Here is a 26,446-nt window from a genome sequence, read left to right as displayed (position 1 = left end):
TTCTTCTGTCAGTTTCTATGGAAGAGCTGAATTACACTACTTTAAAAATAATGAAATCAATCTGAATTTTTATTTGCCATCTACACACTAATCAATGGAGCTCAGCAGAAAGCTGTGCAATTTAACAAATTCCATCTGGAAAAGAAAAGAATATCATCTATGGTAACAGCTAGACTACATGAACAAGCTATCCCACCATGTAGATTTCTGGGGAGGGGCAGGGACACCCATGTGAGCACGTGTGTGTTGTCAACATTTACAAGAATTTCATACATCACCATATGTTTATGCCTAAATGTTTGGTCAGCTGTCTCAGTAAGACTGCTGTTGCCATGAGCTGTTGTAAAGAACCCATTAATGCATTTCCTCAACTTTTTATATAGTTTTTCTCGCTTCCAGCAATTAAATTATCAGTGCTACACCATCAAAAGTTTTGTTTTGTCACTGACAAAAATGGTGTTAAAGTGAAGATAAGCTGAACTCCAAGAAAATGCTAGAGTACTCTCACTGCCACAAAAATGAGCACTGTAAGCCCAGCACTATACAGCTGTGCTGAAGACAGTGGATCTGTGAAATGCATTTGTTGTAAATGTCAGCAAAATTCATGCTGTCATTTACTAACATTGTAGTTCCTAGTCAGACAAATTATACGCTAATCTTTGTAAGCAAGCATGTAAACACGGAGGGGTCTCAGATTACAAGCAATTATTTATTTCTGAAACTCATCTTATCTTTTGGGTTTGCTTCTGTCTTGTCTCACCCCAGAGCTTATTAAAGCGAGGGCTGAGGCACTACAGATAACTCCACTGCTGTCTATTCTATCCTACTGTTAGAAAGAAATCAGAACGTATTCATATTTATGACAATGTTGTTTGAAAGAACAGAGCAGGCAGGACCTGCAAAAGAACACAGGATTGCTCTTAGTTACCCAGAAACAGAAATCAGAGATATTCTGGTGTCCCAGATTGTTGAGGATACAATCAGCCTGCCATCAGTGCGCCCGGGGAGCTGCAACCACCTCAACAAACAGAAGCTGAGGAAACGGCCACAAGTTGTACCAGAGGAGATTTAGGTTACACATAAGGAAAAGCTTTTTCTCTCAGACAGTGGTCAGACACTGGAATGGCTGCCCAGGGAGGTGGTGGAGTCGCCATCCCCGGCAGTGTTCAAGAGGTGTCTGGATGAGGAGCTACGAGACATGGTTTAGTGCTTGTGATAGCGACAGTAATGGGAGAATGGTTGCACTTGATGATCTTGTAGGTTCTTTTCCCACCTTGCAATTCTATGATTCTCAGTACCAAAAGGCATGCCACAGTCAGCCCTGCAAAGGCACCATGCATGTGTTCTGCTGTATTTCTCCAAGTCTGTCTCTTACTGCCTTCATGCGATTTTTCAAAGGCAATTAGTATTAGAATTTGAATGGAAATCATAGAATCACAAGGTTGGAAACGACCTGTAAGATCATCTAGTCCAATTGTCTCCTCATCACCATTGCCACCACAAGCACTAAACCATATCACGCAGCACGTCATCCAGACACCTCTTGAACACTGCCAGGGATGGCGACTCCGCCACTTCCCTGGGCAGCCATTCCAGTGCCCGATCACTCTGAAATAGTTCTTCTTTATGTCTAATCTAAACCTCCTCTGATACAACTTGTGGCCATTTCCCCGTGTCCTGCTCGTTGCCTGGAAGAAGAGGCCAAATCCCTCTTCACCACAACCTCCCTTCAGGAGGTTGTAGAATGTTGAACTCCATACTCCAGCACAAGCTCATTCAGTTCTTTTTGCTTCAAGTCAACAAAAACTCACATTCTTCAATCATCTTAGCAGGATTCAGAGCCATATGCTATTTTGCATGCACTGCACCTTAAGCAGTAGGTTTGAATCAGTTGTAATTACTGCTAAGGACACTGCTTAACTCAAGACACAACAGAAGGATGTACAGAATATGGATTGTAAAGCATAAAATCTATTACTAGAAGGAAGAATGGTGCTGTTAACATAATTGCTGCTACAGAACTGTCCCTTAGAAAATATCACTATATCTGAACAAGGTCTTCAGAAAGAGACATCTTCAAAAAGCCCTTCCAGAGTTCAACCTCTGAAAGGAAGCAACAGCTCAAATGTTGATTTTTGGCATTTGAGTGGCTTAGTTTCTGGGTTTAGCAGAACAGAGCCTGAGTTAATAACCTGCCTGCAGCTCGCTGCCTCCCGTGGCATCATGCCCGGTCCCACAGGGCTTCCCAGCTCCACACGTGCCACGCCAGAGCAGCTGCTGTGCTTTCCAGGCTGGCTCCAGGCAGTGCTGAGCCCCAGTCATACAGCACTCACTCAGCCTGCACTAGCAGCCACTGCTCAGGTCATCTGCAACATCCTGGAAACTGGGAACCTGTGGTAAACAGGCTTCCTAAAGGTCAGGCTAAAAGACTTAAGGGAAAACTTTCAAAGAAAAACACGGATTGTTATCCCATCCTAGAAACACCATCTGCTCTTTGTTCATGCCCTTTTGTTATCCTTGTTTGTGATGTGCGTGGACACACTGTAGGATGCATCAATTCACATTTTCCTCCATTATTACCCTCTCTTCCTTATAGTAGTTCTCTTTATCCATACCAGTTACCATTACTTAATGACTACACATGGCATTTCCACCAGTTCTCTTCATGCACCATTCCAGGCTTACACACGTCTCTGGTGACTGAATGTTCAAAGGAAGTTCAAGAATTGCAAAACTGAGGAACAACTGTACTACAAGCGAGAATGCCTATTACCAGACATCAAGTTTTTTCATTATAGCCCTTTGCTTTCTATTAGAAGAAAGACTATAGATAGTTCAGCACTAATTCAAGAAATTGAGATTTTTTCAGTGATTTGTTCAAAGCTGCAAAGCAACATGAAACAAGAGTTATGTGCTGCAGGACAATCTTTTCCTACACAACAAGCATACACATACCCCTACTTCTTCTAGTTACTACAGTAATGCTCCTCCAAAATGCAGTGTACTCTTGCGAGAAACATCCAAGTCTCATTTACGTGTGACTAAATTATAACTGATTAAATAGGTAAGCAGTGGCAATGATGCACTGACAGATGACTCTCATATACAAGTAATGCTCTATACACCCACGCTTTTCATCTGCTTTATTTTGTTCTTTGGGCAGTAGGCCTACAGCAGCGTAAAACCTGTGAAAGACAGAGCACTTAATTCCATATATCTCATGACTGAAATAGAAGCCAGAACCCCCACAACTGGGAACAAATCCTGATACAGCTGTATTTGGCTGTGAAATGCAAAACATACTTCCTAATTTTACAAAATCCTGATGTGAGTGACATTTTAAACCCATAAAGATTTTCAAACATTCTCTACTGAGCAAACTGGTAGTTCTTTGATTACTAAACATGAATAATCTGAGTTCTGGCTGAACTCCAAAACATAAGCAATTTCTTCTGCTGTCTCAGCTATTCTCCTGATGTCAAAGACACATTAAAATAAATGTAAACCATATGGCTACTCAGCAGATTACTAGCACTCTTGCATCAATGAGGGCAAAGCAATTCATTGTCACCATCACAGAAATCTCTTAGGCATGTGAACATTCCTAAGGGCTGGGAAAAAACTGCAGCCTTTTGAATTAAAACTGTCTTAGACAGGAGGAAACACTGCTTTACTTATACTCTACAATCCCATTTGTCTATTTTTTACATACTTTTAGCACCACATAAAATGTTGTGGCAAGAAGAATTAACACCGATCTCCACCTGCTCATTGACTGCCATGCAGTGTTCCACCACGTTTAGTGACGCAGAAGGCAGAGCCTCACACCCCCTGGAAACCCAGGTCAAACATCACTGACAAAAGCCAGCTTTGCTCCACAATCTTCTTTGAAAACAAACAAACAACAACAACAAAAAAAACCCTGGGGAATTAGCATATTCCAGAAATTGCTTCTATGCTCCTTTACCACTTCTGAAGATATACTTTCAACAGACTCCATATATTAAAAATTTAAAGCCCCTTAACAATTAAATGCCTTTCCGACAAAACTGGAAATCCTCCTTAGGAGGAAATGCTGTGACATACCGTATCTTGAGGGCAAGCATGGCATATTCAGAAAGGAGCAAGACGAGGGCTGGAAATTGGGCAGGACAGGCACAATATTGCACAACAGTAATGCTGACCCTAACAGAGCTTCACTGCTCCATCCTTCTGGTACCTCCCTCTGCGGTAAATCCAAGGCTAAATTCATCCCACAGCAGTGGCTGGATGGGGATGCTCACATAATGCCACATTTGCACTGCACTTCAGAAATGGTTTCTGAAAAGGACTAGTTCACAGGCAGCTCTGACTTTTGACAATTTTCACCTGAGCTTCAGTTAAGATTTGACCCCATTGTCAGAGTTTTGTTTAAAATTTTACAGAAATGTTACAATTCTTTGCATGCCGAAAGCTGGAAATGCACCGCGGAAATCTCAAAGAAAGCTGCATGTTTCCTTCCTCACCGCCCTCTATCTGCAGCAGGCTTTCCTTTGACACTCGCTACAACGGCACAGACTGTGCTCTGCAATATAATCAGCCTGCAGAGAGAACTGGAGACAGTTAACCGCTCTCTGCCTCCCCAGTTGCTCTAAATGCCAGCTGCCGTTTCCTGGATGATTATTTCTGACCTTGGCCCCAGCTCTGAGCACTGTGAGGATGCCATACTTGCAGGAACGCCTATGCATAACAATTGCATTTGCCGAACTCTCCTAAGACTACAGTCGGTCCTTTGTCCAACCTTATGGAGACTTGTGTGATCAGCCATTGGATACAAATACGGCTCCAGTCAACTCTCCATTAATTTGCATTTTCAGGCATTCTGCATATGTGATGAATGTCTTTAACGAATGCATTGTTTAAAGGAAAAACAGCCCTGTGTATATTGCATGACATGTACTAATTTATATGAGAGAAATTTTCAAAAATACAAAATAGAATTAAAAACACAAATCCTTCTAAAAATCAGTCGGCCTCCTAATGCCTCTCCTGCATTCCTTCTCTTGCAGTCATTACTCCAGGTGAAAGACAGCAGGTGGGATCTCTTGCATACCTTGCCCTTTCATGCTGTATGAGCATTTGACCTCTGAGAAATTTACTCCACTGAATTTCTTTGCATTTCTTGGTATTTCTCGCCCAGATGCATTCACTTCTTTGAAATCAAAATTGAGACTCTCTAAGCCTGGTTATACTTCCTAATGTAAGTTAACAAATGATGAGGAGAATGTATTCCTGATTAGCAAGGAAATTCCAAGCCTTGTGGCAGCAACATGAGTATTTGCAAAATGCCATGAAAAAAAAACACCTGCATTTAGCTGTACTTCCTAAGTGTTCCCCTATAACAAGCTAGCATTTCCATGTCCAACTCCTTGAGACTTCTATCATTAACCACAAATTAAACAACAGCTTTAAGCTCAAGGCTTGGGTAATGTCTTCTGCTATGGACCCCACATCAAATTAAACTTCAGCCTTCGCATAAAGGTAATTTAAGAGAATCCAAACCTTCCTAGTGAACGTCCAAAGATTTGATACCTTCTTCCAAACTCTTACATGGCCACACAAATGAAGCAATCTTAATTTTCCAGAGGCCCTACAATACTCCAAACTGTACTCCTAAGGAAAGAAGAACAGTGAGGATGTACCTGTATTTCAGAATCCTTCCAGTTGTCTTTAATAGTAAAATCAATACTGGTCAGCCTAATACCTTACATAAGATGGACATTCTTCTCTCTGATATGGAGAGGGGCTGTGAAATGGGACACATAAGCAGACTGGTGATTGGTAACAGGGTTTGGCATTCATTAAGGTAAACCTATGGTGTGAGTAATTGCCTGCTGGGTGAAACTGAAATGACCTCAGTAGACTGAGAACAATAAATAAAAGAAGGTAAGGTGTGTGTCTGTCACTGTGAATGCAGGTGTTTGATCACCATTTGATATGAGAATTGAAAAAGTGAACATGTATATACATCTATATATACACACCTGACCGAGAAAAAGCAAAATTTACTGATTTTATGGTTATGTACGCAGTAACAGTTGTCTGCACTTTACGGAGCACTCTGTATTTTATACAAATATATATACTAGACTCACCCTAAACCCACCTGGCAATGAAAACTCCGAAGCAGAAAGCAGCAACTACTTTATTTAGCAGAAGCAGACTGCAATTTCATTTCATGACTCAGAAGATGCCTGCAACATGCACTGTTGCTGCCTTGATCTGTTTGAATGGATATCTTGTTAAAGAAACTCTGTACCTACCCCTTTGTAGAAGCCCCAACAAACATCACTCATAGACATCTCAGTTATGTGCTTTCTGCAATCACACTACAGGTATAGTTATTTGCATCAAAGCTATATTCTGGTGTGTTTCTGCCACATCTGAGTGATCCACAGCAGCTATATTCCTTGTATAGCTGAGAGGCTGAACTGAACTTAAGGCTAATGGAGCACAATAGCTGAAACATTCTTGTTTATCTGTGCTAACAGGTAATGTTTAAGGATCTTATAAATACTGAGATGCATCGGTGATTGTAGACAGCTTTATAAACCAGCTGCCTGCTCACTCATGCATCAACAAAGCTATAGCTACAAGTGATATAAAAATTATCTTTTTTTAGGCCAATTAGAAAGGAAAAATAAGATTTAGAGGGCCACATGAAGGCTTTTAAAAGCAAGCTGCAGATGTAACATGTAGATTTTGATGTTGACTACAGGTCACTGTGATACTCACAAAAACCACACTTCCAGTCACTAAAGGATGGTACTTCAGATTTGCTTATATGAAGGAAGACACTGCCAGCTGATACATACATATGGACCTCTACTCGTAACACTCAGAAACGTTACATTTTCCCCCATTTTTATTCAGAAATCAAGCCATTTATTGTGTCAATTATAAACAAAGCTCACTGTTATATGCATATATTACAACGTCTCTAAACTTTCTCCTCTGAATTGCAAGCTTTCTTTGCGTATTCACAATAGAATTGCTGTCTTCTATGTGGGTGGCAATGACTGATGTACAAGGGCTGCTTTCAGTCTGCAATGAATAATCATTTAAGTCTTTTAATAGATGCAAAAGTTAAAAGATCAGCATGTAGAGAATATTAACATCAAACTGTTTCCTGTTACTACTAACAAGATTTACTGGGTCACTTACTCCTTTATAGCATTTCCACAATATAAAGTCTCCTACTAAAACCGAGTATTAAATATAATACACTTCATCAAGAGTTTTACAAGTAAACACTAGAAAAGTTGCACCTGCATAACCCTTTTTGGAGGAGCATTCCATAACAGAACGGAGGATTTGGACGCTCACACCCAGCTCCTAGCTCAAACTGCACTGCAGCATTAGGCAGACAAACCAACAGTAAGAGCCTTCATACCACATGGTACAAACATGACTCCTGGACACAAGCTAAACCACAAGTTGGAAGCATCACACAGTACATGGATGGTGACAAGGGCGCCTCATCTATTCCTTACTACACAGTTCTAAGAAACAGCTTTATGGCCACTATCTCCAGTACACACATTTATATATAGCAGAGTCGAAGCACAAAAAACCCAGCTTTTTAAAACATACAGTTCACCATCAAAACAGCAAAGCCAACTGCAACATGCATTATAAACTACAAAACGTAAATTAATTTGTCTTACATGTATAATATGTATATATATGCATATACCTGTTGCCCACATAGCCTACATAGCTTTGCTAACTTAAGAACAAATGTTTATCTGAGCACAAAAGAATTGCTGAGTACAGATGTTCTCCTCTTCATGAAGAACAGAAACTACTGCAATAACAGATGTCTCTGTGACTAATACACAAAGTTGCTCCATTCAAAACAAACAAACAAAAAAGAAAACCTAAACCCAACCAACCAAAGAAAAAAAAAATAGCGTTATCTACCTTGGAGGAGATCTCTTGCTAATACAATACTTTGCAGATAGCTGACAGTTGTCCAAGGAAAATAACTAAACTTACCTACAGTATCTTCTGTACAGCACACACTTGAAATACTGTAAGCACAATTCCCAGTGTTTGCTATGAGCATACATGTAATTCAAACAGCAAACAGTTAGGGCCTTCCAAGTGACTTCACATTTTTACAACTGCAGATAGCTGTACACAGGTAACGTGAAGGCAAAAGGGTACAAGTCTGCTAAGTCATTCTGAGCAAGTCACAAGCTCTCTGAAAGTGAATTTTGTCATCTCTTCAATTCTAAATCATCATCTCTATAAAACTAAAATGGCAAATTTTATTTTGAGGAACAGAAAGAATTTTGTTTGATACAGAATATTGGTACTTACGGGTAAAATGGTTAGAAGTGGATGGATTGACACTATCACCACTGTCAGCACTTTCACTGCTAGAAATGTCATCGTCTGATTCCCGTACAGAGGAGCAAGGTGAGGAGCCATCAACTTCTTCAAACTTCCTCTTCAAAATTCCACTCATTGCTGCAATGCTGTCACATGCACCTGTAACAGGAACAGGGGTAATGAAGTATGGAAACATCCAACTGCAGAATATTCAGTCATACTTTCCTGAGTCATTTTTATCTAGAAGTACCAGTAAGTTGCCACATCTCATCTTAAATAGCCATTTAGTATGTGATTAGATATAATTAGGAGACTGTGAAGCCACATGAAAAAAACGTTCATACATCATATTCTAACTTGCTACCTATGGGGATGGATTTTATTTAGATGTTTATTTAGAACAACATGCAGCAAATTGCTTTCAAGGGTTATTTCTGACATTTTCAAGTTACCTCTTTTTATGAAAAGCACAACCATTTAATTTTAAATATAGACTTTCTACAGGCCGGTGAGAATCACGACTGCAACTGCCCAATGTTGTGCATCATCTGTGGGGTGCTCAGCAGCCCTGACTTCCATAGACATGAGCTCCAGCAAAGGTTACGTTGGGACACTTCAAACAAAGAAAAATTTGGAGTTGCTCTTCAAACACCCTCACTTGGAAGAAAGGAACATTCACCACGAGAAATGAAATTACATAAGAACATTACAGCTCTCACTGCCAAATATATGTAATGTAGTTAGTGCTTACATCACACCTGCAAGGAATCGTAAGTATTCTCTGACAATTTCAATAATACAGATAGACATATGGCAACGAAGTCACAAAGACGGCATATCATTTTAGAAACCCTTGGAATTCAAAAGTTCCCCACTCCAGTCAGACACACTAATTGCTTCCCGATCTTCTCCATCCCACTTTAAGAAATGAGATACCTAATAAAGCTGCTGAGGTTGCAAAAAAAAAGTTTACAAGGCTAAGTATTCCAGCAAGAAATTTAGCACCAAGGGTAGAAATTTAAAATGAATCCAGATAATGGAGGAGGAAGCGTACCCCCAACCAGCCAAGAGCTGAAGGGCAGTTGAGCTCACTCAGATGCTGTGCACCTGCTCCATGGTTTCTGTAGCACTGCAGAGCTGAGCAGTGCTAACACTCAGCCAGGCAAAAAGTTTGTTAAGGACTGGCGATATCCCAGAGTCACTGAGTGGGACTAAAACCCAGTGGACACCACCCGCAGCTCCCTTCCAACCAATTCCTCTATGACTGTTAAAAAAACAACAACAGACAAAAAAAGCAAGCTGCAGGAAGCTAACATATGTCAGGCTAAATGACTGCTAGTGAGGCAAGGTCAAGGCACAGACTGCAGAACTGGCCACACTGCCTACCAGCATGCTGCACAGCACTGGCCAGGCACTGAGCTCCCTCGGATGCTGCTGGCTGCAGCAGAGCCAGAGAAGCCCACAGGCACCCTGAGTGAGGCCCCCAGCTCTGGCGGAGGGCTGACAGCCTAGCCAATAACGTGCCCAAAAGCCATGCCCTGCTGCCTGCATCGGAAGCCAAAGAATGCTGTCCTCAGCCTCATACCTTTTTGTCTTTTTCATTAGCAAAGCGGCAGGGACATGGATGCAACTGCTACATTCTGACCCTATAAGCTGCAGCACTTTGGTAGATCCCTACGTATCTCTGCTAAATCTCAAAGTCCACTGAGTGCCACGCAGTTCAAATGTCTCCTACATACCCCACCACTCTTCTCAATCCCTAATACCACAGTTTCCTGATGTGAATAAGCAAAGACAGTATGTCAGAGGTTTGCGACCAGCTTTTGGCCTGATGTGAAGCTAGAGCAGGACAAAGATGGCTGTAGGAAGCTGACAACTATGAAAGATATATTGATGGGCTCATCCAGTCACAGGAAGTCTGAAAGACTTAATCCAAAATGATAACTCAGCAAACACAGGTCTGTCTGCAGGAAATACTAGGAAGGACACTGCAAGCATAGCAAGGCTGCACCCCAGTGCAACAGAAAGTTCTAATTATTTGCTCTGCTTTGCTGACAAAGCGTTTCCCATTGTCTGCCAGCTCCTAAGCACAGCAGGATAGAGTTCTAGGGAAGTTCAAACTTGCCTTTGTAAGCCCAAATTAGAAATTACAGATGCATTATACAAAATATTCATTATGCTGTTTAATTACAAGGCCTAGAACAAAAGTTTTATTACAAACGAGATTGTTTACCTCTTATGAAGTAAAAGCTGTGAGAAGCACATACATGATTGCAGCAGGTTTAATATCCTGTCTCCAGCAGCAGTATTTAATGCTTCTGTGGAAAGCAATGGAATGAGAAATCCAGCCACAATTCACTGCAAGATACATGGCTCTGCTTCCCCATCCTTGCAGTCAATTTCCCCTAAGCATAAGGTTGAAATGTTGCTATATTACAGTGCACAGCCTCTTATAAATTCATTTGACTTGTTCTCCTGAGGCAACAAGTTTCATATTGGTTTATTGGGAAAAAAGATCAACAAAACATCTCCCAAAACTACAGCCACAGTCCATTCAAAATCACAGCAATTTCAGCCTTTACAATATTTTGGACAGTAAAGAGCAGCAGAAATACAGCCATGTCTAGAAATATGCTGTAGAAGAGAGAGTACCACACATACAGGTACTTCCCACACTGTGAAAATAACTGAAGAGGAGTCACTAAGGTCTTTTTGCATGTTTATAGCAATATTTATGAGTACGCTCTACTCCTCAACAGCAGCTATTACAATGGAAGTGCAGTGCCTTGGAGTTAGGACATATGCTTGGTGGGGGGCTGAGAGGAGGTGGAGAGTGCAATAGAGACAGAGACACGAACAGAACTGCAACATCAAGCTCCTCAGCCCAAAGTTGGGCAACCACAGTTGCCTGAAATTGTGTTATCACCTACATTTGCAACCTCATAGCTGTGTAACTGCATTCTGAACCATTCTGCGTAAGCATTAGGAATCACTTCTTTACTGTGCTGGTACAGTGGCCTATAGAGGTTGTGGAGTCCCTCGCGGGAGATCCTCACAAGCTGTCTGGTGCCCTGCTCTTGGTGTCCCACTGTGTGCAGAGCTGTAGACGTCTAGAGGTGCATGCCAACCTTAAGTATGCTTTGATTTTGCCCTTGGGAAACTCCTCAAAGCAGCACAGTCTCCTGCTGACACTATTCTACTTTCAATAGGTATCTAAATTGCTCATCAGCCAGGCAGAGAAAGTGAGCAGAAAATTGTGCAGATCTGAAAGCAATAGTAACACACAATTACTATTCAAACAGGTTCTTTACAGTTCTGAGTTAATGATTCCCAGAACAAGGAACAGGTTCCCAACAGTAACCATCCAACTCCTGTGGTAACACACAGGGAGCCATGGGCCCTAATGCCTCCTTGGTTCTGCTGTGCAAACTTGTGTCACATTCCCTAGGTCCAGCAAACAAGAGCAAGAGGGGTTGCTGTGGAACCTACATACACAGTACAGTCTCAACTAATCGCAGTTGCACGTGCTTGTTCCACTCCTTGTAATGGCACAGGGACACAGAAATAATTGATTATGGTCTGCAGTAACAGTGGCTTCCAGCTAAGAACCCATGGAGTGTTAAGCCACTCCAATGACTTCTCTACTGTGCAGTCTTTAAATAAAATTTGCTCTCCTGAAAGACTCTGCTTATATGGCACACATCCCTTCAAAGGCATCTAAGCTTTTTCAGTGTCTCAATTTTCTTCACTTCCAAGCTCCCTTAGAATAAAGGCTGCTTCTACACACACCCAGAAGTTACAAGGGCTTGAGATGTCTGAGTAACTCACATCCAGGTCTCTCTAGGAGCTCAAATTTGGTGTTCTTTTGAGCAAGGTGTCTGAGAGCAAACAGGAAGTGGAATACGCTTTGTAACACACATCTAAAAGGAAAAAGGGATGGAAAGGTTAGGATGGGCTCAATCCCATGGGTGATTGCTTACATACCTGAAGGCTGTTTGACAGAACGTAACACTTGGCAAGCTACTTGTGCACATACTGTGGCCTATGAATCTTGGCATTATTTTCTACAGTGTGCAACAGACTCATCCAGACAGGAGTTTCACCCACGATAAACAAGAGCCTGCATGCTGTGCTTGTCAAAACCTGTGCCACTGGAGGTGACCCACTGTCACCATTGCCACTGCTGAAACAAACCACCCACCACTTCACTGTGCTCACATCCACTGATTGCTCTCCACAAACGTTCAGCAAGTGCCTATGAACGTCAATAGGTACAATTTTTTCATATGGAGCGATTAAATGACACATCTTTGCTTCTCATGCACTCCCATGTCAGATTCCATTGTGTCTGACAGCTCCTCTGCTGCCATCTGTTGCATGACAACATCGTGGAATGGCATACCTTCTGCAAGGTTCAACCTCTACCATCACCATACCATCAACATTCACTTCTGGCATTGTGGGCCAACACATAAAACAAGAGCGCAATACTTTCGAAGCATCCCTTATACTTGAGAAAGCATGAACATGCTGGTTCAGAGAGCGTCAGTATATTTTGTTGTAGCCTACACACTACAAGTATTTCCAGCCATTAGGATTTCACATGGGGAGGGAGCGAAGTGACAACAACGAGACTACCAAAGGAGATGGTCAAAAGAAACAACTGCAACAACTTAATTGACCAAGTAAATACATGCTAAAAGTCAAGTCAAGGATAAAGATATAAATTCACACTGCCTCTGGCAGGAATCAATTAAGCTGGCTATTCTGACCTCCAGATATATTATTCTGGAAACTAGCACAAAGGATTTTCTCTTTTTCTCTCAGTTTCTGCCTATTTTCTTTCAACTCCTTTGCAAGTTTCATACATACCTTCATACACATTTATACTTGTGAAAAATATTTTAAAAGTGAAAACAGATAAAGAAAAGCATTGCACAATGATTCTCCGGCATCACAAACATGTCATGATATGTATGGCCATGGCTACTGAAGCCTACTTAAAATTTTAAGAATTACTTTTGGTTATTTATTACTTCTACGAACAAACTTTAAAAAGTAAAACAAACAAAATCTTGCAGCTACTGTGGAAGGAAGTACCCTCATGCCTAGAACTTTGAGGAAAAGAACCGAAATTGCAGAAAGAAAAAAAAAAAGATGAGGAGTTGAATGCTTAAATTTAAAAAATAATAATAATAATTCCCTACAGAAATTGGAAGCTGATTCAGAAATGTGGGGTTTCAAATTTTCTCTACTTTTTAATCAAAGCAAAGCCATGCGCTGTCATGATGACTGAAGGCCAGTTACAAAGGTGATGGTAAACAAAGCAGATAAAGAAATATGAGCAAGCCTTGAAGCTGGCCATTATCATGCTGCAACTATGCATCCTGCTATGTATTTGAACATGTAGCTACAGTTAGGCACCCACTTAGCCCCCCTTTGAACAAGCCAGCATAAACAGCACTAGAGCTGTAACAGTGCACCCAGCTTCTCAGCAGAACTGATTTGCAAAGCAGAACACTGCCCTAATACAGTCGCTGTAGTACAGAATATATTCTGAGCTTCAATATATGTCTCTGAAGTGTAAATACACACTGTTTTGGATATAAAAAATACACAGCAAAGGGTCATATGAGTGCAAAAATCATGCTATTTACCAGTTATTCACTGTGAGGCTCTGCAGATTCTTTTGCTGTTCTAACATAGGTTTCTCTTTGCCACAACCTCAAAAAATGTAATTACGCATACGCATTTAATGTGGATGTTCAATATGCCTTACCAAATACTGCGTATAAGAATTCACAGCATGGGTATCATGAACAACAGTCTTAGTTTATTATGCACAAAATCCTGAGATATTAAAGAGCTGCCTGTGCACAGCCAGCAGCCATTTGCGTTTTAGTAGCGCTGCAGTTTGTTATACAATAGGCATGCTCAGCACGTTCCCTAATGGAGACTGTATCAACTCTCCTTTTCTTAACTCAGCATTCCAATTCCAGTTTGGCAGATCATTTTGACAGACCCCATGCTTTTGCCTTGTCACAGCCACAGCAAAACCTTTCCCTGTATCCATAAAAGCCCAGGTACAGACCTGGGACTCCAGCGGCCTTAGGTTTTCTCTGAGGGAAAGCAGAACTCTAACAGTTTACATCCTTCCAACTTCATTAACAAGCCATTTAAAACCCAGAGTGTTGTTGGCTGTTTTTTGTTGTTGTTGTTGAATATATCTGATAATTTAAAAGCAACCAAATCACCCTTAACATCTTGTTTTTATTTTTATACTAAACATTGAACTCTCTAATATCCTCACAGGACTGTGTCAAAGATTTGGGACAGCTATTAGCGGTAACATGGTGGACAGATTATTGTCTGTAGTAGCTCAAGTCACTTCTTGAAGAGATCATTCAGTCACCTATTTCTAACAATAGACTGGAAAAAAAAAAAAAAAAAAAAAAGTTGGAAACTAAACATTAGCTCAAAAATACCAGAAAAACTATTGTTTTCTCTAGCAGGAATATTTGAGGGACAATATATCAAATAGGCCCCTATAAACAGAAATAATTTTGCTCATGGGGAGGTAATACTCAACTACTACCAAACAAATGAATATCATCTCCACGGCATGAGCACGCAACAATGACTTTATTCAAAGCTTGGCCAAAATTAGTAAAAGGATGTTTAAGTGCATCTTTTTTCTCCAGAGACTGGAGTCAATAAAACTATTTGTACTGGAAAATATACATTATTAATATCTCCTGGAAGGTTGTGACATTTCAAAAGTGTCTTTCAAAATAGCTTTATGGCTATAATAACTCAAGTTTTCATATCTAAATCAAGGCCAATGTACAACCAACATACAATATTACTACTTGCAGGTTTAATGCACACTCGAGACGGTCATAAGGAGACATTCAGGCCTGCACAACTCACATCCAAACTAAAGGAAGTTAATATTTGCTTCTACTATTTGCCTCAATACATGGTGCATCTATGAAACCAAAATAAACAAACAAAAAAAACTGGTACATTTATTTAAAAAATCCTGCAGAATTTTAGCAATAATAGGATTTCAACAATAAACACTGAAGGTGAAAATTCACCAAAAAAAAAAAAAAAAAAAAAAAAAAAAAAAGATACACAATGAATTACTGAATGTAGGCTAAATATTTATACAATTTGTACAATACAACAGTTGCTAAGACTCCTCATGCCATTAAAACATATGTAGCAGGGACAATTCACCTTCTCTTCTGAAGGTAGCGCAAGGCAAAAATAACTTACTCAGTTATCAGCTAGAAAATACCAGTAAATTTAATTCCAGACTTACAAAATAAAAGCATTCTGTGAAACAAAAGTAGCTTGATTGTTTATGGATGTGCACACTGTGGCCAGATCACCTGAGGCACAGTAGGAGGTTTGGTTCATAGATGTTCTCCTCAGAGATGGTTTATAAATAAACAGAAGTGCACTCATTTGTGTGGTTGCTTTTGCTTCAATAATCAGAGACTTAGTCACAGATCAAATTTCTTTTAATTGCTGTAAACTAAGTCTCTCTCTTCTGTACCCAATTCGCAGAATACTTGAAGACCATCTACTGCTCATTCAAAGTCAGCTGAAATGAGGTAATGAGTTAAAGAACTAATAAGGAAAATATGACAGATAAAAGGGACAATGTGACAGGCACAAAGGCAGCGTAACAGTCTAGACCTATTTTCTTAAGAAATCGGTCAAAACGATCAACTAAACAAAGATTTCAAATTCCTGGACTTAGTGACCGCAGCCTCACTGAATGAGATGGCTGATTTTTATAGAGTGGCACAACACACACAATCAGTGAACTGAAACACTTCCCTGTAAGCCAGCAATTTCAGTGACTGACAACCTCAAAAGGTAGGAGTTTTAAAGTGTGTACTCAATTACAGTCAATCTTATCATTAGTAATTTTGTATCTTTGGCCATCAAAAAACATGTTGGTCCTTACTTGCATGAAACACTGCATTTCAACACAAGAGCACAGGAAGGAAATGTATAGTGCTACACAGAATAATATGTAAGCCTACAGACCACAATAAGGTTGATCTAAAATTAGATCCTAATTGTATTAAACTTGAATACCAACTTTCTTTGCTTTTCTGTAATACTGGCGAAAATCTGGAATCTATGGCTGAAGAGATTTGGAATCATAATAACAATGTCTAAAAATCCTATTCAGTTCATTCTATATCTCAAGGCTGAAAACTCTTCAGAAGGCTAACAGAAGACTTGCAGGTCTAGGAACATCTATGTGTCACCACACCAGCAATGAACAGAAACCAAGTTAGCCCACTGCCATGGCACTGCCTGACTTGTAAGCACCTTACGACCACTCAGCAGCACAGCTGGGACAGAACTAATTATCTGCCTCATGGTCTCCTGGAAAGCCCTGCTGTGAAGGTATGTGGCTTATACTCCATGTCCTATATACACACACATATGTAAACATATATACATATATAAATTTAAATTTATAAATTTTATGATATTTTGCTTTATAAAATCTCTAATTATTCTGTATTTTCCAAGGGATCTGACACAAAAGTTGTAATATTCTGTGATTTTCGCTTTCTCATTTCATTATTAAAGATGCTTACTTAGAAATGTGAGTGGGTGAGAGGGCCACACTGGTGAGCAACTTAATGGAAAGCTACAAAGTCTTACCTCGAGCTGCTCTGAGCTGGGAAGGGTCCAACAAAGCCTCTGGACCTACAAGCAAAGCAAAGGGAACTCTGCAAGGTCTTGGGGTCCCACAAGAGTTGCACAGTTTCTGTCCCCACATTGTAACTGAATACACAAAGACAAAAATGTTAACTTGAGAATAGATCCACTCACTGAGTACTGCCACTGAACAGCAGCATGGAGCTTGGCACAGAGCTGTGTATCTTGATTCACAGCATAATGAAGAAAATGATTTACTTGTATCTATGCACAAAACTGATTTACCAGGACGAAGTAATAGTGACACAACCCCAAACTCCTCTAACTTACCCTCAGGGGGCAGAATTCTGATGCAAGTTACCAGTACCATGGTGGCTCATTCACTCTGCAGCCTTACCCTACATAAAAGCTACACTTGATAGTATTTTCACATGGAAACCCACGGACTACAGGGGATGGTGGAGCTGCAGCTGGTAAACATTTCAGTTCCTTTCCAAGTCCTTCAGAAGGTCTGCTGATTATCAGAAAACCCTAATGCATGTGATCTCATGCATTTCAGTGTTAAGTTTTCAGAAAAATCCATGTTTGTGGTTTTGAATTTAAACATAAAAATCTGAAAACCTCAAGTAGCTCCTCTTCCTTTTTCCTGATTTCGCTTTTAGACAACTTACTCCACCTAACTCCACCTAACTTTTATGCTGACACATTTCTTTTCCTCTTCCCATTTTCCTTATTTTGTTGTGAAAAGCAGAGATGAAATGATGGAGAACAGAGGTCTGAGAAATACAAACTTTCTGGGGGCTTGAGGGTAAGATCAGAAGAAAGATGGTTGTTGCAGAGAAATACACATAAAAACAATACACTTAAAAAGTTTTCCAGACTTCTGTTGGCAATTATTCATACCTACCACTTATCACAGGTTTCATTAGAAAATTGTATCCATACTTATGGAGAAATTAAAGCGTTAATTAAACAGATCTGAGATAAACAGTAAGTAAATTTCTCTGGTTTGTGTGCATTTGCAGATGAGACCTATCTGCTGCTTTCACATAATTACAGGGGAAGGGATTGGATCTCAAGAGATCATCAAGTCCAACTCTCCAGCTAAAGCAGGCACCCCTACATTACTTTGCTACATTCAATCCCCTTCTCAGTCAAAAAACCTACAAAATAGCAATGAAGCAACAGTGATCAAAGCACACCACCAGGACTCCAAATGACGTCTACACTTTGAAGATGGTGTTTGGTGATACTTGACTGAGAAAATGCCACATTCATAAAACCTATTTTTTTGGCATCCTTATTGGGTCAGAGCTAGGATGAAGATCCTAGCAGACAGACAACATGTACATTCATACTTTAAGGGCTTTATTCATCCTGCAAAGGATTACACTTGCCTTGCTTCAACAAGACTTCCATCTGATTGCTTGGGGGAAAAAAACCCTTAAAAAAAAAAAAAAAACACAACCAAACCTTAAAAACCCTAAACACGAGGTTCAGTTAGCAGAAGTATCTTTTAAGAGCAAGTCTGAGTTTTAAAGAGCAGAACCTCTTATCGCTGTTTTGGAAAAAATACTTAAGTTTCAGAATGAATTACCAAATACTCTCCATTACGTGTCCTACACCATGACTTAAACACCTCCAATTAATACTAAACCTTATTATTACATCTCTAATTACATCTACTGAAATCAACATGTTTTTCAGCAAAAGTTCCTCTTTTCTATAAACAAGTTAGATCAAATATCTAAGACACTAAACAAGGTAAGTACTACACATGCTCTAAACTGAAACATTAAACACCAGATGTGGACTTCCCAGCTTTTGAATAAATAGGGAGCAGCAGAATCAATGCTGAATTTTAGCAATTCATGAGGGCAGAACCACGTTTCTATCTCTATAACACTGCATGCAAGAGGAAGACTTAATTCTATTTATGATGTTTAAAGGAGATCAACATCCGGCATTCAGACTGTTTTTATAGACCATAGTTCTAATGGGATTCAAATCACAAAGCGTTTCAGAATTACCATAACTTGGCATCAGACCAGGACACCTGCTTGCTTCGGGAGGTTTTGGGATTTTTTCTTTAATGTTCTTTAAATAACTCAATATATGGAGTGCTTTAGAGCATGAATGCCTGAACCACAAAGATTCTGTCCACAGGAAAACTGTCTTTTTGATCCTTTGTGCACGGATGGAAAAGGCAGGCCTGCATCAGATCATGGTTCCTTCAGAGCAGTGAGGAGGCGGCTCCGATGGTCCTGCTGATATTCAGCACTAGCTCTTAGAGTTTCACTTACGTACGTACTGACTGTAAGAACCTAACTGCCTCATACATCTCAAAGCCCACCGTAAAAAACAAACACAGCAATTATATAACTGCACGAGTATACATTACATTCTCTATTTAGTTCAGAGGAACAAGTTGAGTGTGTGTCACCCAGCTGGATACGCACACCACACACAGCACTGTGCGAGCGGCTCGCTAAGCACACTGCAGGCTGATGGAAGGGCTACAAGGCAGCCACTGTATCACACCCTTTGTGATCTATTGTCTGCAGTATACAGCCTGTTTGCTGACAGATGCCGAGCTGTACAGTTTTTGATTCTGTATTAATGTGAACAGGAGAAACACAGTAACACAGCGATCGGCTGTGTTACTGTGTTTCTCCTAGCAGTACTTGAAAGCAGAGAACTTAGCATTTAAGAACACCAATTTTTTTTAAAGGAAAAGCACAGAAACTGCACGGCCCCTGCCAAGGAGTCACAGGCCCAGGCTCCCTCGGAGCAGCGCCCATCCCTCCGACAGGCGCCCGCAGCGCCGTTCGGGGCCGCCCGGCCGCGCACAGGTAAAGCTCCCGCCGCCCGCAGCCGCACCGCTCGGCACGGCCCCGCCCCCCGCTGCGGGGCACGCCGGGCTCAGCCCGCCGGGACGGCTGCAGCGCCCCCACCGGCGGCGGGTCCGGGCCCCCGCGGCAATGCCCGCACGCCCCGCCCCGCCCGGCGGGAGCCCGCCCGCCGCCGCGGTTTCCAGGGAGATACGCACGCCCCTGACCTCCCGCCTCTGCGACGGCAGAGCGGGCCTCCCGCTTCTTCTTCGCCTTTTTTAATTCAGTAGGGCCGCGACGTGGGGACGGAAACGACGGCCGCGATTCCTGCACACGCGCGGGAACGCGGTGCGGCTGCGGCGGGCAAACGGCTACGGGTGAAGGCGCCGCTCGGTCGAAAGCCCGAGCCGGCACGGCGGCGGCGCCCGGCCTGGAAAGGATGCCCCGTGCCGCGTTCTGTTCCTCCGCTACCCCCTCTCCTCGCCGGGCGGCTCTCCCCAGGCCGGGTCCGGCTCTCCCGGGCGGCGCCGCAGCCTCACTCACCCGAGTGCTGCGGGTGCGCGGCCGTGGAGACAGATGTACGGAAGGGTTGTGCAGGACTTGTGCCCGGCAGGATAAGATGGAGATGTGGCACATCGGTGCTTCGCCTCACCGGATTTCGAAACGTATAAAACCGATGTACAGATACCTGAGTTACCGAGAGAGATGGATGTCTGCTTGAAAACGATAAGATGTATTCTGTCTTAAACAAGAGTGGAATAAACGCAGAAGGAGGCAGCGGATCATCCCTGTGCACACACAGCTGTGTTAAAAATCATACGAAACACCACATCCAGATTTGTCTCAGAAAAAAAAGAAAGAAAAATCCCAAAGCAGTCCGATATGCTCCACCAACCATATGACCTCAGAGCAAACGTAAACACTACACATTTCCTACCGAGACAGAATTAGTCTTGAATGCCTAGCAAAATAATAGGCTGTTGTTATTAAATATTTTATGATATTGGTAAATGATCCATCCAGCATACATTTAATTTCACTTGCAACCCAGTTTTCATGCATAATTAAAGTTTGACTTGCATAGGAATAACACTAACAACGCTATTAGGGTGCATCTGGTCACCGAGCGCACACAATGTCTTGGAATCACACTGTGTGCAGCCTTCCCAGCCCGCCTCACCCGATGTAAGAAAATACCTGGCTTCACTAAAAATAAGGAAATAGCAAAACCGCCACTTAGATTTTAAATACTGAAGGGTGTGAATAATCTGTAAAAAAAAAAAATGAAAACAAAAACTGACCTGTTCAAATTGCTGTTTTTCCAATCCATGCACTGTTTTTATTAATTAGGAACCAACCCAGACCGACCGTCACTTTATAACGTCTGACATATTCCCTGTCCTCCCGGTGCAGCAGATCCTCCCGCGGCTCGCAGCCCCGCCGTGCCGGTACCATATGCTTTATTGTTCAGCGAGCAGCGCAGCGCCGCGCACAAAGCCCCATTACCTACTGCTGCCGGCGCCGCTCGCTCACTGAGGCTGCCTGTACGATCACATGGGAGCGCTGCCGGAGGAAGCCAGGCATGCCACTCATCTCACTGACTATGGATTTTTTTTTTTTTTCCACCTCCCTCCCCCCCATCAGCTGAAGTCTGCTATGAGGAAGGAATAACAAGTCCTGGAGCTGCTTTAGCTCGTGAAGGCAGCAGACGCCATGGAAAACCCCTTCAACTTTTTATTATTATTATTTGTAATTATTATTCCCTTTGTAACAAAAATTCAGGTAGACATTCGAAGGAGTTTTTAAGTCGTTTTTCCTTGCGAGCAGCAGCGAAAACCTTGCAGCGTCTGCAGTACTGCACACACACTGCCATTAATATTCTAAAGAAGTAATATTTTGCCAACACGTTTAATCTGCTGGTGTTTATCCTTTATGTGGAGGATGAATGTCTGAATGAAAAACTGTTCCTAAAAAGCAGCCCCTTGATTTCAATTTGTCTCATCCAAGGGCATTATCCTGCTATCTCTGATCATAAAATTAGTTTTGCCGGTTTCAGTGCGACCGTTCAGGTGAATAAGAATTGGCCATTTGAGCAAGGATTATTCCCAGAGCAGAATGACAAATTATACAGCGCAATGAAGTCTGATCCCTTCTGATATTGTGTGTGATGATGCTCAGGTTTGGGTTGGCTGGTTTTGTCTTTTTGTTGTCTTTTATTTTAGACAAATTTTAAATTGAAATAATATATTGCCTCAAAGCTTAGTATTTACCCGAGGGTTTTATACAGAACCAAGTGAATAAGTACATGCAAAATTACAGAAGCATTTATATATAAAGAAAGTAATAAAGATTATTTTTTCCATCGATAACATCAAGGCTCCACAATCCACCACAGATTTTTTTAAGATAGCCTGATTCCTACCTCAGAATTATCAGAATATTCTAGTTTTAAATCCTAACAGAGAGCGAGGGACGACAAATGAACATCTCCATCCTGAAAAGCTGTGCTAAGCAAGTAATTAACCATAATAACAACACTGCAAAGATGCAGCTCCCCTATGAAATTGTGAATTATCTCTGGAACAATTCATAGCATTTTCAAAACATAAGCTGGCAAAAAGAAACTGTTTTCTCATTAACATTCCACAAATGGAATCCCAACTCCTCTTGAAAACCCCCCTCATTAGAATAAATGACAGCTTGTTGCACTTTGTTGGCTTTATTCTGGTACTATGGAAGTTTTGCTACTGATTTGCATGGAAGAAGGAACAAGCATGACAAACATTCACGTGCTTTACTGTCGTCATGCAAATCAATGACAAAACTCTCCAACTCTTTATTGTTCTTCTCATCATGTATTATTAAGGTGTTCTATCAGCTGATATGCAGTCTCTGTGATTGCACTGAATTATAAAAGACAGGAAGGACACAGAACTGCCTACTGCTCAATCCAGCGACGAAACCCTGCTAGAATCTCACATTCATTTTGTTAAATAAATAAAAAAAAATTCTATTATCAAGAATGTATGTATTTTAAAATGCCACCATTTTTCTCTGCCCAGAGACAACAACTGAGCAGATGGCTGGTGGCTGAGAACTCTCCACATCTCTTAAGCAGGAAACACTACACATAGACATTAATGAGAAGAAATGAAAGCAGGCTAGACGCGCTGCTAACGAACAGCTGGGTTAGCTGCAGCTATGCATATTTTTCCCCTGGCAATATCATTGATGATGTCACAAGGCTAGTGGAGGAAGACATAAACAAAAGGCAGGCATTTTGCTGCAGCAGCACTAAAAGGGGGGGGGGGGGAGAAAAAGCAAATGCTTGGCAGATGGAAAGAACAAAAAGAACCGGTAAGGTATAGGGTATTATTCCACATTTTCTGGGTGTTATTATATATACTAGGGAGCAGTTTTCAAATCTTGAAAGGTAGAGGAAAACATATTCAACAAGATACTGTTAAACCAGTTTGCAGGAATTAGCTGCTTCTGCAGGCAGACAATAGCAGCAAGCAGCTTTCATGCTGTATGAAAAACAGCCTCCGTTATTCAGCTCTTCAAGTTTGGGAGAGAAAAAAAAAACGCTTCAATCCTCCACAGTAAAATCTGGAATTTCCAAATTCTGACTTGACTTTTTTAGGAACCTACATATATTCCACCCCATACTCTATTCTTACAGGTATATTAAATAGAAGCAGGTCCCTATCAGAACCTTCTTCTGCAATTTCATTGTACTATTATAGAAATGCCTTTAACACCTGAGGAGTTAGAAATCACCCAAGAGTTTCAAAGCAGCAAGAACCCAGATCTCCCCTGCCACTTCACAAAAGGAAGATCTCCAAACACTTCCTGGTATCTCTCATACAGGACTTGTTGAATTTTCCCTATGAAGTCCTGTTCATCGTAGGACTTTCACTGGGAAAATCCAACATCAACTCTCTTTGAAACAACAGTGGAAGTAAATGTGCAAATGCTCAGCAATCCTCCCACCCAAAGCCTCCCATGGGAGGCAAGGGAGAAGCTAGGCTCCTAGTAAATCCACATAAAAAACAGAACCAAGAATCTGCTGACAAATTGTAAATACAGGTAAATTGTCTGCCAGATCCCATACAGCTCTGAAGGAAGACCAATTCAGAGGGAAATTCTTATGCTTTCCTCTTCCACTGAGGCTACAGCTAAAGGCAACTGTTGAAGTTTGGATGCTGAATCATCTCCACCATTATAAAAGAATGCATGAGTAAAGCCTGCTTTATTCTAGCTGGTATGCATTTAAACTTGAGTACTTTTACACAGATTATATGCACTAAAACATAGATCTTGCACAGATTTTTTTTAAAAAGCACCATTTATCAGAAAACAGACTAAAATTTGATCTTCAGGTCATTCTCACCTTATACAACTACACTGTTTTGTACTGAGCCTAATTTGCTGTTCAGAATCTTATATCACAGTTTCATGATTCCAATATGAATTAAAACTATTATTGAGGCAGCACTGCTCAATCGCATAAGACAAAAAGGAGCCATTTGCACCCTGTGCCTTATTTTTCCAAAAGAGTACCTTAAAATAAAATGCAAGAGTGCTGATTTCTCCAAGACGACCAGAATGCTAGTTTCCACACTAACTGAAAAAAGAGGGTTTTACTCATACTCTTTTTTGCAATTTAATGATAAATCTGAAGCCCAGAGTTTATGAGAAGTGTCCCACAGACCACTCCAGCTCTCAAAAGTAGTATAGTTTGGAGGTCATGCCTTGTATTTTATCAGCACCAACAGTTCCAAATGCCTCACAGTTGACTTTTAGGTTTTGAAGTCAGAGGTTTGTGATCATTTCATCAGTAACATCTACAGATCTTGCGAATGCAACCTCCTCTAATTTGAGCTCACGATGAGGTATTGCTGCAAATTTCCCATGGAACAATGCCATTCCAGTAGTTCTACAGAACTACTTTCTTTGACAGAAAATAGTGAAATATTAAAGCTCTTCATTTGAAGTTATTGTCAATACCACTGGGGTAGGATAATCTTAAATATTAATTCCACATACTTCTTTCCAGACCAAATATAACTTAATTAAATACCCTTTCTCTCCCTGGAATCCCTGTTTTTCTTTCTCTGGATGTATCACAGCTAAAGCTGAACTGTCTACAAGCAGTTCCATATTAACCACTCAGTTCAAAATTCTGGGGCTTGTATGATTTCAATAGCATGTCTGAAGAACATATTTTGGATTCTTGAAGTACATAAATATGAAAAACTTAAATTACATTTTCTACAGAGAAGTATAACAATATTTTGAAATAGAGTCTAAAATTTGGGAAAATTGATCTATTTGAAAACCTTTTACCTTTCAAAATCAATTGGAAAGGTAAGGCAGCATTAAAAAAGATTATTACACCTGAAGGGCAGGCATTAGAAGCTGTTATGATTTCAGCCACCTTAGCTCAGAGTTACTCCAAAGAGTGACTCTACAGCATGTCAGTGTAAGACTGTCAGTGCCACCCTTCATTCTTACATCTGGCACATTTCTCATGTCAGTTTGAAGGGCAGTACATACAGTTTCCTTATTTTCTGACTTCTAAAGTTTCTTCACACCAGGAGCAACTTCCTAAATTACATGGTGCAAAGCAGCCACAGAGTAGCAATGAATGCTCTTTATGTATTTCATGAGATATACAATATCCAACTTCTACCAATTATCTTCAAAGCAACCTCATTTTTACTGATACATTATTGGTATATCTTACAATATCTGAATCTTTTTAAGATTAAAAAAAAAAAAAATAATAAATGTCTTAACCTCCATACTAGGCTGGTATCTCAGGGGAAAGCACACTTTCTTCCAGAAAGCAGCTGGATGGACTTGAGCAGCACTACGACTTAAGAGCTGCTGAGTTCAAACCAAAATAACTCCTATAGTAAATAATTAGGGTTTCCTTCTCCTTTTGCAAACTTTCTGAAAACTGCTAGTTAACTATCAAAACAAAAGAATGCATTAACTCTGTGGCAGGTGAATTGTTATACTGAGATGTACAGCAAGCAGCAAAATAATCTCTTCACTGCTGTTACATTAGATTATGTGAATAATCAAAGCAATTAAATTAAGTGTTGCAGTAATGCTTGATACAGCCAGCATTAGCCTTATGCAAAGTCCAAAACACCAGTAGAAAACACACTTTCTCAAAAAAAAAAAAGAAAAAAAACCCAGAAAGTAAGCCTTATACTGAAGAGCAAACTGCTTGTTTTCAAGTTAAAAAATAAAAATAAAAAAGTCTCAAAAAACCTAAATACTTTAAGAAGAGAGACTGCCTGTGCTGTCTTGTATGCATTTCATAAGCCAGCTTTGCTCCAGCTAGTTTCCATGACAGCTCAGACACAGCAACATGATCAGTGCCAGGGAGTAATTCAGAACTACACAGCTATTGCGAGACAAATGCAAGAATCAAAGGTGGTTTTTAGTTTTTAATTAACTGACATACTCTCTACTGCCTTTGCTTTTCTCCTGCCTGGTTGCTAAGCACACCTTTCCTCACAGTATCATTT

The 26,446-nt window shown here is 40.8% G+C and overlaps 1 protein-coding gene across 4 annotated transcripts in view; it reads right to left on the bottom strand.

Annotated features, from left to right (window-relative positions):
- The window catches only part of CSRNP3 (cysteine and serine rich nuclear protein 3), a 57,374-nt gene that overhangs the window by 10,014 nt on the left and 20,914 nt on the right, over positions 1–26,446 (bottom strand). For 2 of the 4 annotated variants that reach the window (XM_042874809.1, XM_042874810.1), the window contains exon 2: positions 8,365–8,535. In XM_042874809.1, coding sequence (XP_042730743.1) covers positions 8,365–8,535 — 171 coding nt within the window. Of the gene's footprint in view, positions 1–8,364; positions 8,536–17,073; positions 17,119–21,202; positions 21,397–26,446 lie in introns of those variants that run through there. The other 2 variants (XM_042874812.1, XM_042874811.1) reach the window with 2 other exon arrangements.

This window comes from Lagopus leucura, unplaced genomic scaffold, assembly GCF_019238085.1.
Source record: "Lagopus leucura isolate 7727_CA_CO unplaced genomic scaffold, USGS_WTPT01 Super-Scaffold_100012, whole genome shotgun sequence".
NCBI lineage: Eukaryota > Metazoa > Chordata > Aves > Galliformes > Phasianidae > Lagopus > Lagopus leucura.
The sequence above is the reverse complement of the archived record's forward strand: the minus strand, read 5'-3'. Positions and strand labels throughout refer to the sequence as shown.